Genomic DNA, 19,410 nt, shown 5'->3' with positions numbered 1-19,410 from the left:
CGCATATGGGGCTGTTGTGTCAAATGAAATTCACACGAGATATCAAAGAGCTTTTCAGAAGATCTCACCTGTCCATCAGCTTTGGTCTCAGCTGCCCTGCGCTGGCTCTTTCAGCAGGGAGATGACTTCACCCAGGCTGCTCCAACTCGCAGCCCCTGGGGTGCAGGGACCCTACTTGGAATGACAACCCGCGGTACCCCTGGCTGCACAGCTGGCTGCACACCCCTGAAACCACCCCCGGGAGAAGGCAGGCATCACACACACCCCTTTGATGGTGCACTGGGGAATCCAATGCTTCTCCAGCCCCGCTACTGGGAAATTAAAAGAGGAAGCTCACAAGCCCCTGGCAGCCCCAAGGAGCTGTCCCAAGGATTGTGGGTGACCCACATCCGCTGCCTGCAGGCTGCCCTGTAGCCCTGTCAGCGGGTGCTGCTACCCATCCCCCAATGCACCTCCCTGCACACCTTACTTTAGAGACAGATCCTCTACACCACTCTGATCTGACAAACCATTTATTCCTCCTCCCCCATTTCTCTTTTTTATTTGTGTTCTTTTTCTTGTCTGGTTTCAGCTGAGGTTTTCTTGTTCTTCCATCTTTCCATGAACCTGCACTCGATAAATGCAGGTGTAGGCCGTGTTTCCCCAGTTGCTCTTCACAATAAGTTTGATGTGCGCAAAGGCTCTGTGCGTGTTCTGTGAAGAGAGTGACAAGAAAACTGAGGTGTTAAGTGTGACGGTGCAATTGACGTTTCTCCCCCTGCCTGCCCTGCTCCTGCTCAGGAACAAGCTTCCAAAAGTGGGTAGGAGTGGCTGTAGGCATCTGAGGCTCACTGCTGGTACCAGGGCTCCTGCAGAGACTGGAGGCACGGGAAGGGAGAAGACACCCTCTGGAACCTGGCCTGCTGGGGACTGCGCCTCCCTTCCCTTTGCCCCCTTCCCTCTGCAGCTTGCTGTGTGCTGACAGAGAGGCTGGGGAGGTCCTCCTATGCGTGAGACAGTTGGTGTGAAAGTCCATTAAGCTCCCGCCATGCTCTCTGCCTGCCTTCCTCCTGGCAGGTGTGAGGGCACCAGGAGAAAAGGGACGTGTTGTGCTGGGAGGAAAGGACACTGTCCAGCCTGTCAGCAGGCCAAAGGGTGGAGCGACAATGCTGTCCGGCAGCTTTCCCCACCAGGTATCCCTATTTCTCCTGGCACAAAGATGTTGCTTTGGTGGAGAGGCCATGTGTGCAGCTGGCTCTGCTGAAGGCAGCAGCTGCAGCCAGGGGTCTCTCAGGACTTAAGCTCCCACAGGAACAACCCTGCCCTTGCAAACCTGTTGCTGCTACCCCCACGGCATGCTACTCAGTCCTCCCAGCTCCACCAGGCCTCCTCGGCAGTGGTCTGGGCCCCTGCGCCAGGGGAGAGAGCATTCACGCTCTTCCTGCCACGGACTTGCAGGCACTGCTGGTTTTCTCCTGGGCATCTTGCCTTCATGCACAGACTGTACCTTCAGAGGGAAGGTTTGAATAGCCTCTTTTGCCACGTTGTACACGAACATCCCAAGGAGAGTTTCCTCTTCTCTGTCTGCATTCAATCCCTCAAGGGAAAAGCACAAGGAGGAAGGAGAGAAGCTCAGACTTGTCCCGGCAAAGAGGATGTTTGTATGTGCTGGATCAGCATATACTGCATGGGCTGTTACCTACTGAGCCTCTCCTGGGGCTCTAGCAGTAGTTAAGCACTGTCTCCACCTTGTGTTTTATTCAAGAGCCCTGAGGTGCTCTCACCAGAATGAGTCTTGAGAGGGATGGAACCCCTAGAGCCCCTGAAGTATCCTGCAAGTGCACTGCAGGGCTTAGGAGAAAGCAGGACACAAATCTCCAAGGACTTGCTTGCACAAAGCTTGCACAAAGCAAGCAAGTTCCAGTCACGGCTTTGCCCCAGGGCCACGTGCCAGCCAGAAGCACCCAGCAGAGACTTACAAAGACAGCGATGTCTCGGGGGGCACTGGTGACGGTCCCAGATGGAGAGACCTCTTTGTAGGTGTGCTGCACACTGACAGCAGTCAGATGGACTCGTGCTGGCAACCTGATGACCACCTGGCCCTGGTGCCCTTGTAATGGCCAGCAGTTTCCTGGGGAAATATCCGGCTGCAATCAGAATGTGAGAGTTAATGAAACGTGAGCCCATGTTCAGTTCAACACAGCTGCTCATGTAGCCTGAAGCACAGGTGCTGGTGTGTCTGGGGGGTCTAGTCCATCTTGAAAATGAGGCTTGAAAATGAGACACAAGCAGCAGCCTCTCAGTATTATGAAAAGAGGAGAATACCTGTTACTAAGCCAACCTAGTCAGGCCCTTACAGACACAGCTCTCTGCCCAGTGGCTCTGCAGAGGACCCCCTGCCTCCCACCCCAGAAAGGAACTGCTAGGGCTGAGTATGGAAATGAGGTCACCAGGGAGAAAGTCGTTCACCCGGCTGTGACTGAGGACTGTGGGCAAGATGCTGCAGTTGAGCTCTGTTCCCCTCCTGAGGGGAGCCACTGCTTTCTATCGAGGCCAGCCCTGAGTCCAAGCTTTGGCTTCAGGCAACAGATCAGCACTGTGGGCTTGAGCATTACCACTGGACTGAGAGGACAATGCCCAAGGTCAGTCCCCAGCTTCTCAGGAAGGAAACATGCACTGGTGGTTTCTGCTACAATACCTCCAAAATCGTATCAGGAGGGTTGGGAGTGTGGAAGAACCATAAAACCCTGCAGCCCCAATTCTCTTTGCAGTCATAGGTCTTTGAAGTTCTCTGCATGTCAATGGTGGCACCTGTAAGGAAGGGAGAGCAGGTGACTGCACGAGGCCACCGAGTAGGAGGACCCTGTGCTCAGATGCCCTTTCTGATGCTGCTGGACAGCTCCACGTCTGTCAGTCCTCTCCTCATCTCCATGCTGGTAGGGGTGCCTAGCTGCGCAGGATGACAGCACCCATATGCCTGGTGTCTGCTCCTCTCAGCGCCACAAGTAGAAGGCCTGAGGGTGCTGGTGAATGAGGGCAGACCAAAGCTGAGGGCTTGCTGTGTGGGCAATAAAGGATGACCCATCCGTTCTCTTTCCAAATGCATTGATGAGGAAGAGAGCCCCTCCGTCAGGCCTGGAATGTGGGGGGGGCAGTGCCAGAGGCACCTGCGCAGAAGCGGGACCAGGAGGGAATCCAAGAGAGCCACTGCCACAGACATGCTCTCGGACCTCATGAAGCTCCCCTGCTTTCAGCTCCCCTGCTTAGGAGAGCAGCACCTGGAGGACATCCTCCTTTGGGGAGTGCTACAGACAAGTGCATGGCAAGGAGAATGGGCTGCTGTGTCCATACCAGAACTTTTCAGGGCCCAGTCAGATCTTCTGATGTAGACTTCCGAAGCCAACTCCAGGGCTGCCTGGTTCACCTCCTGCCTCTCCTGGGAAACACACAAACAAGCACAGAAAATGAGCACGTCAGCAGTCAGTTCAGCATGGCTACCAGCACCCAGAAAGGCAGAGGGTCAGTGTCAGAAACACAAGGCAAGCCTTGTCCAGTAAGCTGAGAGACTGCAGCTGACGTGAGCCACAAGCACAGTATATGTGGCCACGACCATGGGGTCCTCACTCCCTTGTTCCCACCTTCCATGCTCAGGCCATGTCCACAAAGGCTGGCCATGGGAGTGGGCCTGGGTCTCCCTGCTGCTCAGGGCCCAGCCAGAGCAGCCAAAGGTGCCCGTGCCAAGGGAAGAATGCTGGAAGATTCCTACTGCCTGAAGCACCAGTTAACCTGGGCCCAGAATAGGGCCTGGGCAGTGCCAAAGCTCACCCAGCAATCCCCTGGCACAAGCTGGCTTGCTGCGCTCAGCAGGCTGAGCCCACTACTAATCCCAGGTAGTGCTTCCTCAGGGCTTCTGCCCAGCCAAGCCTTCTTCTCCAAAATGCAGGGTTACCTTCTTCAAACGGCTTATCTCCACCTTCAGCTGAGCCACCTCCTCCAGCAGAAGCTGCAACTTTTGGGTCTGCTCTGTCAACAAGGTGTGCAAATTCCTGCAGGAACAGGAAAGCAGATGTTGTCAGAGAGCAGCCCATTCCCTCTGCAAGGAGCAGAGACACAGGGCTTTCTGGTTTGTGAATGCTTCCCTTGCTCCCCACGCTGAAAGAAAGGCAATGGCCAGAGGGAAGTACAGGAGCCGTGGCTGTTAGAAAAATGGGTGCAGGTAGCACGAGGTTGTCCTGGGTTCAGCCGTAGCAGGAATTTTTCTCCTTCTCAGTAGCTGGTGCAGCACTGTGGTTTTGACTTTCAGCCTGGGAACAGCGCTGATAACACCGCTGGTTTTAGTTGGTGCTCAGTAATGTTTACTCTGACCAAGGACATTCTGAGTCTCATGCTTTGCCAGGGAGGAGGGGAAGCCGGGAGGAAGCAGAGAGAGGACGCTGCACCCAAACTAGCCAAAGAGGTATTCCATACCACAGCACGTCATGCCCAGTATATAAACGGGGCAGTTACCCGGAAGGGCTAGATCACGGCTCTGGTCGGGCTGGGAACCATTAGCTGGTGGGGAGCGGTTGTATTCTCTTCCCTTGTTATTCCCTTTATCATTATTATTACTGGTGGTAGCAGCAGTGGTTTGTGCTACACCTTAGTTACTGGAGCGTTCTTGTCTCAACCCGTGGGAGTTACATTCTCTTGATTCTCCTCCCCATCCCTCGGGGAGCAGGGCGACAGAGAAGAGGGGGAGTGAGCGAGCGGCTGTGTGGTTCTGAGTTACGGGCTGGGCTTAAACCATGACAGGTTGGCTGATGCTGTTTGCATAGGTCCAATTCCAGCTCAGGAAACATCTCTTACCTCAGCATCTTTGTTTCTGCTGCGGCTGCCCGTGTCAGAGCCTGAAAGGGAAAAACTCTCTGTTAGAGTATCCACCACCAGAGCTGCTGGGGCTTCCCAGGAGAGGCTTCCCTAGGAAGCCCCGGCAAAAGCCACTGCTTCTTTGGCTCACTCTGTGTGGACACAGAAAAGCCCACGATTTAGCCAGCCACTGTCAGCAATGCTCCCTTGCAGGAGCTGCCTGTCCCAGAGGGTCCACCAACCTCTCTCTGTGCCTTTGCCTGCATTGTCCACGCTGGCAGTGAGGTCCCACAGTAAACACCAGCTGCAATTCACATCACCAAGAGACAGTCACTTGACCTGGGTTGCTAGTGGTCCCTGAAGCACCGTGGTCTCCTCCTGGTTGCCTTGTGGATGGGGCAGCAGCTAAGCTGAGGAGGTGGGGAACACAGGGTGCAGAGACAGGACGTGCCTCTGACTGGAAACCATCACCACAGGCTTCAGGGCATTGTGTAGCCATGAGCTTCAGGTGTGCTCGGTGACCCAGAGCTCTTTCCCATTTCCCCTTACTGCTCCTGTGAGCCCTGAGAGCAGGCTACATCAGCCAGGAGAGGTATCAGGAGGGGCATCAGTCACCCTGCACAGCCCCTCTGGGTATCCCCCAGTTCAGGCTTGGAAATACATGCTCCCTTCTCTCGCAGGCTTGCAGACTAAGCAAGCCCTTTGGTCCTGTGGCCAGTGCAGCAGCATGGCTGGGAGGCTACCAGTCTTACTGCTAGCTGAAAAGCAAGTCCTTGTCAAGGATGCACACCAGAAGCACTTGGACCATGCGAGTTTCCACACATATGGGCCAAAAAGAAAAGCTGGCACCCAGCACAACCAGGCTGTTACTCTCAAATGGTTGCTCACACAGACTCACCAAGAACCACTGGAAGCAAGAAGACAATGAATCTCAAGAACCTCTTCTTGTGCACGGCCATCTTTTGCCTGAAAAAGGAGGGTGTCCTATGTCTGTCAATGAGCCAGGTTTCGAGCAAACCAGCTGGATTACCACTTCCAGGCACGAAAGCCACTGTTTTGGAAGCCTGCTGCTGACAGACAGCTGCCAGGGAAGAGCCCAGGAGGGGCACTTTCTGTCCACACCTTTCAAAACTGCCAGCAGCTCTTCCCCCAAAGAAGAACTCCAGGACTCACTACTCCCCGAAAGTAAAGAGGTTGAGCAAATCAGGACTTCCGCCTCCGCACCCCTGCGTCTGGCTACACAGCAGGTTGTCCTACCATGACCAAAGTCTGGGCCTCTGGTGAATGTGTGGCAGGGAGACTGCCCAGTGGCTTTACTCTTGGCTCTCCCTGAGAACGGCCACAACATGAGCAGTGCTTGTGAGAGTGGGGAGCTGGCTGAGGAACACCCCTTGCTCTCCCCTTTGCTTGCACTGGCCCTCAGACATCTCCTTTCTCCCCGTGTCCAACACAGAAACACGGAGTACATACATACTCCTTTCCCCATCTCTGCTTGACAGCAAAGATGCAGCCTGCAGCGGAGGAACAGGAAGAAGCTGGCGGCGGCAGCAGCAGTCCCCATTGCTCGAAGCACAGCCGGCAGCACAGCCCAATTCTCACCCGCTCCCTCCCTGCACCCTGACCCCTGCAGCATGAGGCTACCGCCTCCCCAAAAGCCCAACAGCAGAAACAGGTAGTACGTACACAGTGAAGATGCACACGATCAGCAGGTATCTCCACAGGGATGCAAGGGTACCTGCCGCATGGCAAACAAGGCTGAAGACCGTCCCTGGGCAAAGAAACCAGGGAAAAGTTAGGCCTCTGTCTTGAGGTCTCTTCTCCAGGATGCTCAGCCAAGAGCGTTTTGGCTCCCTGCAGGGAGGCAAGCACCGAGGCCTAGGCACCACCTCTCTGGGGTGAAGAGCAGAGCAGCCTGCATTTCTCCAGCCACTTGTGACATTTTGCCAGACTTCTGGCACAGTGCAGCGCTCGGAGTTCACCCCAAGGACTTTGCAGCAAGAGCCAGTGCTGAGCTTACTTGCAAGTGCAGTGGCCTTGTCATGACGCTTTGGTGGCCCTGGAGAGGATGAGCTGGGAGTGGACTGAGGAAGGCGTTTCACCAGCTCCACCTCTGTGAAAAGGCTCCTGTGGGAGGAAAACAAAAAAGATGCCGATTGCTCTCAGTGCTTGCTGGGAGAGCAAGCCATGCTTTCAGCCACGGCCCACCAGAAAGGGGGTGGGCAATGCACAGGGCTCTTGCGCAGAAGCGTCTGTCAGCTTCCCCATGCTGATCCGTGACCTGCTGGCTGTATTAGGCCGTGTCCCAGCTACCGTCCTAAGCTGATGCCCCATGCACGAGCAGCCAACTTCGTACCTACTCGCCTGGCTGTGGCTCCGCCCTGCAGCATCTCGTGCTGACCGTTGGTCAGCTGTGGTCTCAAAGGAGACATTTAAGGTCTCTTGGTCTCTTTTCCACGGTGCCTTTCTCCTTGCCATCTCTGGGCAAAGGCAGCCTCCCTGCTCAGTTCTTCCTCCTAAGCCTCAGCAGTCTGGGCTCCTCAGGCAAAACCAGTTCCAGCAGCAGCTCCACGCTGCCCTTCCACGGGAGTTTCCCTGCCCGGGGCAACAGTCACGTGCAGCTGTGGGCTCTTTCCCTGCCCCACAACGCTGTATGGGTGCCCAGTTCTGAGTCAAGATTGGCGGCTCTGATGTCACAGTGGGGCTGAGCAGGGCTCCCTCTGGGCTCCCCTGGGGCAACATGGGGACTGGACCAGACTGGGGCCTGCAGGGTATGGGAAATGGGGTGGGCTGGAGCTGGGCACCGTGACCACCCCAGCACTTCCTGGCCCTAGGCAAATAAAGCTTATCAGCTACACACAGACAGGAGGGATGACAAGAACAAACATCTCTCCTGTTGCCATGGGAACTCTGTTGTCCCTGCAATTAGCTCCAAGTGGCTGCCTGAGGACAAGCATCTGCTTCACGGTGTCCCTCCGGGTGGCCACATCCTGCTCGGGGACAGAGCTGGCCTGGCCAAGGATGAGGGCATTGAAGGGACATCCCTTGGGGACAAGGGCCTTGGGTGACCAGTGTCCGAGTGCCACCCAGGGAGCCAGAGCCTTGCTGGGGACAGAGTCATTGGGACCCACCATCTGGAGGCAGCTCTGCAGAGTGGGACTCCAGTGACCTGGGTGGGTATGGTGGCCCCAGGCAGTGGCAGGCTGGTGGTCAGGGCAGGGGATATTCTGCTCCGTTCTCTGCACTGGGGAGGCCATGGCTGTGGACTGCCCAAGACTGGGGACTACAGTGCATGGGAAATGGGGTGGGCTGGAGCTGGGCCTTCTGACCACCCCAGCACTCCTTCAAGCCGAACCCTCATCTCCCTGTGCCCAGCATTCACCAGTGCTCCCCATCGCCTCCTGTGACTGAAGATCCCAGTCACCCGGCAGTATCCCCACCTGCCAGTGCACCGCAGCTGTCCTCCCACCTCCCAGTGTTCCCTAATCCCGGGATCCTTCATGCCCCAGGAAGAGGGGTCATTCCCAGCCCCCTGGTTACCCAAGGGATGGAGAGGGGGCAGGGAGAGTCCTGCTCAGAGACCCCTGGTCTGAGGCTAGCAACATTCCTGGGGGAGTCCTGGGGGAAAACACAGTCCTGGGAGGCAGGCGGGGCTGGGAGATGGTAGTGCTGGGAGGTGAGGGGCACTGGGAGATAGGGGGATCTGGCTTTGGGGGCTGTTGGAAGGTGCTTTTGTGTTGGAGCAGTGGGCAGACACCATAGGACGCCTGGCTGGAGCGTCCCTCTGTCCTGGTTTAAACCCAGCTGGTAACTCAGCACCAGGCAGCCGCTCGCCCATCCCCTGGTGGGACGGTGGTGGGAATCGGAAGAATAGAAAACCTGTACGTGGAGATAAGAACAGTTTAATAATTGAAAGCAAGTAAAATACAGTGATAATATAAATAATACCAACAATAACAGAAATGATAATAATACTAGGAAGCAACAGAAAAAAAAAGAAATGAAAATCCAGAAAACACAAGTGTTGCCCAATACAATTGCTCAGCACCCGCTGACCAATACCCAGCCTGATCCAGCATCAAACGGTCCTTTCTGTCCAGCTCCCCCAGTTTCTATACCGGTCATAACATGCTGTGGTCTGGAATACCTCTGTGGCTAGTTCAGGTCAGGTTCCTCCTGGCTTCTTGTGCCCCTCCTCACTGGCAGAGCATGAGAGACTGAAAAGTCCTTGATCAGGGTAAGTGCTACCCAGCAACAACTAAACCACTGGTGTGTTACCAGCATTGTTCTCAGACTAAAGCCAAAAGAGAGCACTGCACCAGCTACAGGGAAGAGAATGAACTCAGCCAAAACCAGGACTACTACCTGGGTAAGGTAAGGCAGTCTGCCCGCCCCTCCTCCTCTGCTTTGCAGCTACCAGCCCTTGAGCATCCCCACCTTCTGTTGGGGCTTCTGAGAACACACGACCACCTTAGCAGAGTGACCAGCCACAGCATAGCAGGCCTGCTCCCCTGCCTTGGCCCAGAGGGAGGCCAAGGAACACATCTTTGCCTTTCACTAGCTCAGCTATTCAATGCTGATGCGCGCTCACACATCACAAGCTGTTCAAAGGGCATAAGCAGACGGTGGATCAGACACTTCTCACACACTGGGGATCAGCTGTCAAAGCAGGGACATCCAGCAATGTCTGGCTGGAGCTAGGAGGGCTCTGGACTTGGAACCAGTTCCAGTGCCAGCTCAGTTCCAGCCATGAGCTTGCCCTGCCACATGGACAGGGCATGTCAGTCCAGTCTGTATCAGAGACTAGATCTTTCCTTTGGGAGGCCTTCTAAAAGCCCTTGAGGGATGTATTTTATCTGCCCCTTGGCTTTGTCTCTCTTGCCTTTACCTTCCTCACCAAAGAGGGGAGAAATGCCAGTCAGTAACAGCAGCAGACCATTAGCAATGTCCTGGTAACACGGGAGTTTTCCATCAAGCATGCCGCTGTGACAGGGGGACTTTAGCTAAAGGTGCCCAGGCATGCACACAGCAACACACAGCAAAAGGCAAATGCACATTCAGCAACTCGTTCTGCCAGGCAAACATTGTTCTTTATCTTCGACCTAAGTTAGTCTAAAAGTATTTTAACCCTGTGTTAAAGTGCTTTGTGGGTGATGCTGCTCCAATTTCCAGTCCCTCTGAGCACTTCTTCAGAGCATCCTTCTGAAAGACACTGAGGCAGCATTTACCTGCTAGGGAAGGATCCTGAGCATTGATGTTTTTTTACTCTTGGTGAGTAGGTTGGGCAGTGGGAGCAGAGTCGTGTGTAAATTGAACTTCTGTATCGGACATCCCTCCTGTCCTAACCTGTCACTGCCTTTTTCTCCGATGACAGCGCCCCATGCCCAGAGGCAGTAAATGTCCAACAGCAGCTCCATCACCCAGCTCCTCCTCCTGCCATTCTCAGACAAGCGGGAGCTGCAGCTCCGGAACTTCTGGCTCTTCCGGGGCATACTCCTGGCTGCGCTCCTGCGCAACGGCCTCAGCAGCAGCAGCACAGCCTGCGACCAGCACCTCCACACCCCCATGTACTTCTTCCTCCTCAGCCCCTCCCTCCTGGACCTGGGCTCCACCTCTACCATTGTCCCTAAATCCATGGCCAATTCCCTCCAGAACACCGGGGCCATCTTCTACCTGGGATGTGCTGCACAGGTTCTTCTGTTTGTCTTTTTTATTTCAGCAGAATTTTCTCTTCTCAATGTCATGTCCTATGGCCACTACGTGGCCATTTGCAAATCCCTGCACTACAGGACCCTTCAGGGCAGCAGAGCTTGTGTCCACATAGCAGCAGCTGCATGAGGCAGTGGGTTTCTCTGTGCAGGGCTGCAAACAGCTAATACATTTTCTTTACCTTTCTGCCAAGGCAATGCTGTGGAGCAGTGCTTCTGTGAATTTTCCCAGATCCTCAAGCTCTCCTGCTCAGAATCATATCTCAGAAAAGCTGGGCTTCTTGTGGTTGGTACCTCTATAACATGTGGGTGTTTTGTTTTCGCTGTGGGGTACTATGTGCAGACCTTCAGGGCCGTGCTGAGGATCCCCTCTGAGCAGGGATGCCACAAAGCCTTTTCCATGCGCCTCCCTCAGCTGGCCGTGGTCTCCCTCTTTGTCAGCACTGGCACATTTGCCTACCTGAAGCACCCCTCCAGCTCCTCCCCATCCCTAGATCTGGTGGTGTCGTGCTGTACTCGGTGGTGCCTCCAACAGTGAACCCCCTCCTCTTCAGCCTGAGGAACTAGGAGCTCAAGGATGTTCTGGGGATGCTGATGACTGGATGTGTTTCAGCAGCCATACACTGCCTGCTTTCCTCTGCAAAGGGCTCCAAGTGTAGGTCATGACAGGCCATGTCTGTCTTTCCTCCTTTACATTTGTTTTCCTTTTTCCACTTGTGATGTTGTCCTCTAAGACATGTCAATTTTCATCCCCTGCTACTTCAGTATCTGCCCATCTTGTGTGACCTGCAGACTTTGTGTCAGTGGGGGGCTCTCACTGTACTTAAGGGAAATAAATGATTCTGCAGCAACTTCTTCTCTGTGTGTTGTGGTTTAAGCCCAGTTGGTAACTCAGACCCATGCAGCTGCTAGCTCATTCCCCCCCCCCCCCCCCCCCCCCCCCCCAGTTCTTCCCTTTTCCCCACTCCTGGAGCGATGGGGAGAACTGAAAAAATGTAAATCCCATCAGTTGAGGTAAGAACATTCCAATAACTAAAGTATAATATAACACTGCTACTACTACCACTAATAATAATAATGATAAGGGAAATAACAAGGGGAGATAATACAGAACTAAAAGGGGATAAGGAAAAAACCCAACAATAAACACAAGTGATGCACAATACAATTGCTCATCACCCACCCACTGACACCCAGCCTAGCTTAATTTCCTCCAAGGCAGCTATACCAAAAGCCCACCGGTACCCTTCTGGGTCTTTGAAGTACCATCTCCTCAGACAGTCTATGCCAAGGACGCATGGAGCCTCTGAACCCGTCACAATAGGGTGCTTTTGCCACTCCTTCACAATTAGGCTGATTTCAGCCTCCAGTACAGTCAACTCTTGGGATCCTCCTGTCACTCCAGAGATACAAATGGGTTCCTCCCCTCAACAGTTTGGTGGCGTCAGGGTGCACTGTGCACTGGTATTTACCAAAGCCTTATACTTCTGTGGGACTGATGTGCCAGGCCATCTGATCCACACAGTCCAGCAAACCCGATTTTCCCGCTCCTCTACATGGCTGGAGGCAGGGCCCCTCCAATGATCATAAGATTGTCCACTTATGTCTTGTTGTCCTGGGTTCAGCAGACTAGAAAGGGATTAGTATTCCTTATCACAGGAGTTGGAGTAAAATCAGCTCTTCCACTCCATCTGGGAAGCTGCTCACCAAGGACTGGAGCAGCAACTTTCTTGGGAGGATCATCCTTGACCATTGTTCTCCACACACCCGTTCCTCCTTCTAGGCCTTCTGTATAGTTCCCCGAGTTTATGTAGTGGGCATGACGTGCTGTGGGATGGAACACCACAATACCACAACAGAATACCACGATACCGTAGTTTGGGTCATGTCTCCTGTCTCTGCTTCCTCCTAGCTTCCCGTGCCCCTCCTCACTGGCAGAGCCTGAGACTGAGAAAGTCCTTGATCGGAGTAAACATTACTTAGCAAGAACTAAAAGCATCACTGTGTTATCATCAGCACTGCTCCCAGACTAAATTCGAAAACACAGCACTGCACCGTCAGTGCAGAAAAATGACTGCTGCTGCTGCTGAACCCGGGACGCACTGAAATACAGGCGCTGATGCACCTGGGATTCTGCGGCGTGCGCACCCCACCCCCACACACCGCCCCCCGCGGCACACACACATGCACAAAGCCAGGGCAGATTGCCATGTTGGTGGCGCCCTTGCGGACCTCCCCGTGTGTAGGTGATGCCCAGCACCGTCTTTCTGTCGTAGCTCTTCAGCTGTGGGAGCAGGGGCTGGACATTCACGCTCTGTGAGCCACGCGGCAGGACAGCCGAGAGCTCTCTGGTATCAAGTTTCATTTAGTCAGCCTAGTTTTGGTTGACACTGAAATATAGTAGCGTTTGCATCTGGCATTCTGCAGACGCCGCCACACCCACCCCCCGCAAGCACCCCCCGCGGCATGCGCACACACGCACACACGGACACACGCGCACGCACACGCGCACACGCACACGCGCACACACACACACACACACACACATACACACACACACAGAGCCCTGTGTATACACCCCCCTCCCTGCTGCCGCTCCGGACCCGCCGGCCGCTGGGGGCAGCCCCAGTCCCCGGAGAGCAGCACCGCCCCGGAGCAGCTGGGCGGTGGGGCGGGGGTCCGCGGCCTCATGCTCTGCGCCTGCGCGCTCGCTCCCCGAGCCCAGCAAGCGAGTCTCCCGCCACCCGCGAGGAAAGGGGGGTTGCTCTTGCCGGGGGACGAGTCCCGCGCTCAGTGCTGGCGGCTGCACGCAGGCAGGAGCTTGGCGCACACAGCCGTGGGCTGGGGATGGGGGCTGTTTGTACGCCGTATCTTTTTCTTTTTTGAGAAGGTTTCTTCTTTTTTGTCGGAGAAAGTGTAAGCCATGGTCCAGGACAGCCAAAAGTGCTCACCAAAGTAGAACGCACATGCAGTTTCAAGTGCCAAAACACGGGCGGATTACCGTGTTGGTGGCACTGCTGTGGAGCTCACGTTGTGTGCGCGCGATGGCTAGCAATAGCTTCCTGTCCTGGCATCTCGGCTGTTTGAGCGGAGGCTGGAAGTCTGCACTCTGTGGGTCGTGCCCCAGGACAGCTGGAAGTGCTCACCAGGAAAGCAGAATGCACGTGCAGTTTTATGTGCCAAAGCGAGAGCGCCTTGCTGTGTCGGTGGAACCGTTAGGAAGCTCATTGTACTTTTCACCTTTGGCACAGTTGGATGCCCCAGTAATCACAAAACTAGCTGAAACCAGCCGTATCTGTAATTCTTCGTATAGCTGGCAAAGATTCAGAACAGTGTGACCTTCGTGCAAAATTTATTGCAAGCAAAACAGGATGGGCAGACAAGGAGTATCCAAAACCAGCAGATGTTTGGGAGGCACTGTCTCTAACTGATAAGTAGAAGGGTGGTGTGAAATAATTCCCTCATGTTTAGTGGGGCCACTAAATCCTGTTATCTCACCACAGACTTACAACACAAACATTGTTCTTTATCTTCTACCTAAGTTAAGCTAAAAGTACACATTTCTATCATATCATAATACACATTATCTATCTTACATGACCCTGGTTCTAACATCTTCCTTTTCCCTTTTATCTTCACTACAATATTTTAACCTTCCAGTCATAAAACAAAGGCAAATAGCCTGCACACAGTGTCAGTTTGGATAAATATTTCAAACAGCACGGGTGGAGTCCTAGCTCTGCAGATGCTTGTTATACCAACAGACGATTGGATCTTTTCCCCTTTCTCTCCTACAGCGTTATCCCATGGAGAGTCAGTTTTATGATCACATCTCTGTGCTGTCCAAGATTTGCTATATCAGTTTCTTACAGGAAGCAAAGCTAACACGAAATTGCCATCTCTGTGTCTGCTTGAGCCCTTGTCAGATTTTCTGTTTCCCCATCCCTCAAGAATTAAAGCTGTTTTATGAATAAAAAAGAGACATACGCAACCAACTGCTGCCTACACGGAAACTAGAAAACTGTGCCCTTAGATGATCTGAAAGCCCATGAGCCTGTCAGCACATAACAAATAACGGATTAGTTTTCAAGAGCTCTAACCAAATGAATGGCAACCAGGAAAAACAGGCTTGGGAAGGTTGATGGATGAACTGTAGAGGGGTTTGGGTATGAAGAGTGTTAGCAACATAGCAAGGAGGATTGGCAGACACAAGAGCGCTGGTGGAAAATTGTAGGAGCTGTAGGGAGAAGATTCTGGTAGCGGGGAGAGTATCCCGAGGATGAATTGGAGTGATTCCAGTAAAAACTACAAGCTGCTGCTTGGAAGTTTCTATTCAGGTACCGCAGGGAGGTACTAGATGCTCTCACCACATTTCATGACACTAGGAAACCCTACAAAGCTGAGCAATCGTATTGGGCAACACTTGTGTTTTCTGGATTTTCATTTCTTTTTTTCTGTTGCTTCCTAGTATTATTATAATTTCTGTTATTGTTGGTATTATTTATATTATCACTGTATTTTACTTGCTTTCAATTATTAAACTGTTCTTACCTCCACGTACAGGTTTTCTATTCTTCCGATTCCCGTCACCGTCCCACCAGGGGATGGGCGAGCGGCTGCCTGGTGCTGAGTTACCAGCTGGGTTTAAACCAGGACAGAGGGACGCTCCAGTTTGCCCTCCTCTGCCCTTACCTGGGGCACACGGTGTGTGGGAAGGGAATCTCCTTTACACAGACACCACAGGAGCCCACACTCCCTCAGCCACTCTGCTCACTGTGGTGATGCAGCCAGAGAGGATCCAGGCATGCGGCCGCTGGCAGAGGAGAGGGGCCACAGACACAGGCACACAGAGCGCAGCTTTGCTGAACGGGTTTATTGATCATGAGAGGGAAATGGCCCAGGGCTCCCCAGGGCTCAGGGGGGGTCCTGCAGGGACGACCACCTCCTCATGCCGCTGGAGGGGGACACGATAAGGATGTCACCACCACTTCCGGTCCTGAAAAACAGATCCCAAAATGAAACAGTCGCCCATGGTGTCTGCTGGCACATGAGAGGGGCCTTGTCCCCAGTGTCTCTCTCTGCAGAGACCTGGGGAAGGAGAAGGGAATTGGAGACCCCAGTAAGCCTAGGATAGGGCTTGGCTCTTGTGAGATCCATAGGGCACCCAGAATCCCTTACAACAGGATGCCTTGAAACCTCCCGGAGCCCTGCCCAGCCCTCACGGTGATCCTGGGGGTCTGCATGGCACCAGAGCCCTTGCCTGTCCGGCACGGTGATCCTCTGGGTCTGCTGAGCCCCGCTGAGTGCAAGGAAAGGCAGCTCTGTCCAGCTTGCCCTGGCACATGGATCATGGACAGTCCCCTCTGTTTCCGTCTTCCATACCCAAGCTCTGGCCACCCCTGAGGGCTCAGGGATTTCCTGGGTCTCAGAATCCCTTGTGGGGCTGGAAATGCCCTGATGCTGCTCACCTAGACACGAAGACCTACAGCCAGGCGTTTTTGGCGGAGAAGCACCTCGAAAGGAACCTGGGGAGAAAGGGAGGGTTAGGGACACCCTTGGGTGCACTGGGGTGTACTGGCAGGCAGGGAAAGCAGTGAGCAATGGGGTCCTTGGAGAAGGTGCTTTCAGGGAGAAATTGGGTATGTGAATTTGTACGGTGGCACAGAGAAAGCAGTGGGGATCCTGGGGAAGGGGCCCACCTGGGTGCATGGCCGTGTATTGGGGCATCCTGGGGTGCTCTGGGTTGTAATGGGATGGATGGGAGTGCAAGGGGGACCCAGGGGAAGGGGGCCTCCCTGGAAAAACACTGGGGTGTGGGGCTGCTCTCGAGGGTTGTAGTGGGATGCACTGGGCTGCGCAGGGGCACACTGGGATGTCCTGGAGTGTTGTGGCCGTGAGGGGAGCATCTGGGGACAGCAGAACTCATGGTACCTACCTCAGGCTTCTTCCCTTCCTCTATTTTGATTTCCCCCTGTAGAGAGACCACAAAAGCTCACTGGTCACTGGTATGTCCCAGTACCAGCAAGGGACCAGCAAGGGATGGGAGGCGCAAACTGCCATCTAGTTCCCCAGACTGGTTGCCCTCTGAGTCCACCCCAGTACTTACATTCAGGCTATCATCTCCACTTTCTTCTAAGACTGCCTGGGAAAGAGAGCAAAGAGCTTGTCCGGATTGGACCTTGGTGGGGCTTTGTGTGGGGTACAGGGGTCCCCAGCCTCCCCAGGCCCATGGCTTCCATCTGGTCTGAGCAGGAAGATCCCTTCTGCTCCCCCCACCCCATTGCTCCAAGTTGCACCTGGGGTACCTGTTCATGCAGTGACCAGGGGTGAGGACAGAGGGAAGGACAGCCTGGGGAATTAGGGATCTCCAAAGGGGATGGGATGACTGGGACGCAAAGACAGGGCACTGGCGTGAATTAACCCGGCTGATGGCGTTGAAGGGACAGGACTGTATGGGATGTTAATGTCGGGTAGAGGAATTCAAGTGCGGAAGATACGGGGACTTCAAGCGTGGTGGTTGGTAGAGGCAGAAGGACGACTGCAGAGGACCAAAGTGAGGGGACTGGGAGAGTGTTTGGGAGCTGGGGTTCAAGGAAGCGTTTTTGGGGACATTACCACAGTGGACAGGATGAAAGGCAAAGGACTGAGGGGGGCGACGTCCCAAAGGCATTGGGAACGATCAAAGGGAGGGCATCTGGGGACCCTAGGTAGGATAGAGAGGAGATCCCAGGGAGGAGATGCCTGAGGGGACCAAAAGGACGAAGGGGCCCAAAAGGGAGGGGTGTGGGGGCACCGAGAGAAGGAATGGGTCAGGCCCTCCTAGGGCGACCTCCATAGGTCCGACCATTCAGGGAAGAAGCTGGGCTCTGGGTATCAGGAGCTATACTGCGCGGAAGCTTGGGAACAAACAGAACTGTGGAAGGCAGAAAGCTGCATCACCTGGGGCTTCTCCCTTTCCTCTTGCTTGGGAAAGGGAGAAGCCAACTCAAGGGGTTTCATGCTCACCACTATGATTTCATCCTGCAGGGGAGCTGATATCTTGCAGCCAAGACCTGTTCCCAGCCTTGAGCCCCTCCACGAGGCACTGGGGACTCACCTGAGCATCTGCTGGGGTGCACAGCAGGATGGTGAAGAGCAGGGCCATGCTGAGCACTGCGACCTTCATGTTTCTCTGCGGTGTGGTGAGTCCTGGATGAGGCTGGAGAAGGTGAGGGGCAGATTTATCCCTCCCAGGACTCCTCCTTGCCCTCCCCGAGAGCCCCCAGGGCAAAGCCAGACTTGGCAGAGACACCAGCCCTGGCAGCAAGCCCGGCCTAGGCACAGAGTCACCCGTGCCTCCAGCATGGCTTCAGCCACCTTTGCTGGCATCAGTCCAGCTTCCTGCACAGGGCAGCTGGACATGCAAGTGCCCAGGCATCTGGGGCTGGTGAAGGGGAACAAAGGACCCCTGACAGCCAGGCCTCCTATGGTGTCTGCCCACTGCTCCAACACAAAAGCACCTTCCAACAGCCCCCAAAGCCAGATCCCCCTATCTCCCAGTGCCCCTCACCTCCCAGCACTACCATCTCCCAGCCCCGCCTGCCTCCCAGGACTGTGTTTTCCCCCAGGACTCCCCCAGGAATGTTGCTAGCCTCAGACCAGGGGTCTCTGAGCAGGACTCTCCCTGCCCCCTCTCCATTCCTTGGGTAGCCAGGGGGCTGGGAATGACCCCTCTTCCTGGGGCATGAAGGATCCCGGGATTAGGGAACACTGGGAGGTGGGAGGACAGCTGCGGTGCACTGGCAGGTGGGGATACTGCCGGGTGACTGGGATCTTCAGTCACAGGAGGCGATGGGGAGCACTGGTGAATGCTGGGCACAGGGAGATGAGGGTTCGGCTTGAAGGAGTGCTGGGGTGGTCAGAAGGCCCAGCTCCAGCCCACCCCATTTCCCATGCACTGTAGTCCCCAGTCTTGGGCAGTCCACAGCCATGGCCTCCCCAGTGCAGAGAACGGAGCAGAATATCCCCTGCCCTGACCACCAGCCTGCCACTGCCTGGGGCCACCATACCCACCCAGGTCACTGGAGTCCCACTCTGCAGAGCTGCCTCCAGATGGTGGGTCCCAATGACTCTGTCCCCAGCAAGGCTCTGGCTCCCTGGGTGGCACTCGGACACTGGTCACCCAAGGCCCTTGTCCCCAAGGGATGTCCCTTCAATGCCCTCATCCTTGGCCAGGCCAGCTCTGTCCCCGAGCAGGATGTGGCCACCCGGAGGGACACCGTGAAGCAGATGCTTGTCCTCAGGCAGCCACTTGGAGCTAATTGCAGGGACAACATAGTTCCCATGGCAACAGGAGAGATGTTTGTTCTTGTCATCCCTCCTGTCTGTGTGTAGCTGATAAGCTTTATTTGCCTAGGGCCAGGAAGTGCTGGGGTGGTCACGGTGCCCAGCTCCAGCCCACCCCATTTCCCATACCCTGCAGGCCCCAGTCTGGTCCAGTCCCCATGTTGCCCCAGGGGAGCCCAGAGGGAGCCCTGCTCAGCCCCACTGTGACATCAGAGCCGCCAATCTTGACGCAGAACTGGGCACCCATACAGCGTTGTGGGGCAGGGAAAGAGCCCACAGCTGCACATGACTGTTGCCCGGGGCAGGGACACTCCCGTGGAAGGGCGGCGTGGAGCTGCTGCTGGAACTGGTTTTGCCTGAGGAGCCCAGACTGCTGAGGCTTAGGAGGAAGAACTGAGCAGGGAGGCTGCCTTTGCCCAGAGATGGCAAGGAGAAAGGCACCGTGGAAAAGAGACCAAGAGACCTTAAATGTCTCCTTTGAGACCACAGCTGACCAACGGTCAGCACGAGATGCTGCAGGGCGGAGCCACAGCCAGGCGAGTAGGTACGAAGTTGG

The 19,410-nt window shown here is 54.9% G+C and overlaps 1 protein-coding gene and 1 pseudogene across 2 annotated transcripts; one reads left to right on the top strand and one right to left on the bottom strand.

The window, feature by feature from the left end:
* Nucleotides 1-1,181: 1,181 nt before the first annotated feature.
* LOC133283158 (sperm-associated antigen 4 protein-like) lies at nt 1,182-6,951 on the bottom strand. Of its 2 annotated transcripts, XM_061479664.1 has the most exons (9): nt 6,842-6,951; nt 6,508-6,592; nt 5,723-5,790; nt 4,825-4,865; nt 3,929-4,025; nt 3,331-3,415; nt 2,678-2,790; nt 1,959-2,126; nt 1,182-1,576 (listed from the first exon to the last, which is right to left on the bottom strand). In XM_061479664.1, the coding sequence occupies exons 4-9, from the start codon at nt 4,830-4,832 to the stop codon at nt 1,322-1,324; spliced, it is 726 nt and encodes a 241-aa protein (XP_061335648.1). In that variant the 5' UTR covers nt 4,833-4,865; nt 5,723-5,790; nt 6,508-6,592; nt 6,842-6,951; the 3' UTR covers nt 1,182-1,321. The 2 variants fall into 2 exon arrangements, with proteins under 2 accessions (XP_061335648.1, XP_061335649.1); XM_061479665.1 differs by lacking the exon at nt 6,842-6,951 and having other exon boundaries at nt 6,508-6,776.
* A 3,267-nt stretch (nt 6,952-10,218) lies between these two features.
* Nucleotides 10,219-11,350, top strand: LOC133283157 (olfactory receptor 14A16-like; annotated as a pseudogene).
* The last annotated feature ends 8,060 nt before the right edge of the window (nt 11,351-19,410 follow it).

This window comes from Pezoporus flaviventris, unplaced genomic scaffold, assembly GCF_033815535.1.
Source record: "Pezoporus flaviventris isolate CSIRO_AGI_PZ_B2104156 unplaced genomic scaffold, CSIRO_AGI_Pfla_v1 ptg000154l, whole genome shotgun sequence".
NCBI lineage: Eukaryota > Metazoa > Chordata > Aves > Psittaciformes > Psittacidae > Pezoporus > Pezoporus flaviventris.
This window is presented reverse-complemented; position numbering and strand designations above follow the sequence as displayed.

Coding starts and splice junctions, on each gene's coding strand:
- LOC133283158 (XM_061479664.1), bottom strand. Junction 3,416..3,928: donor AGATAAGCCGTTTGAAGAAG/GTAACCCTGCAT, acceptor TGTGTTTCCCAG/GAGAGGCAGGAGGTGAACCA. Junction 2,791..3,330: donor CTGGGCCCTGAAAAGTTCTG/GTATGGACACAG, acceptor CCTTCCTTACAG/GTGCCACCATTGACATGCAG.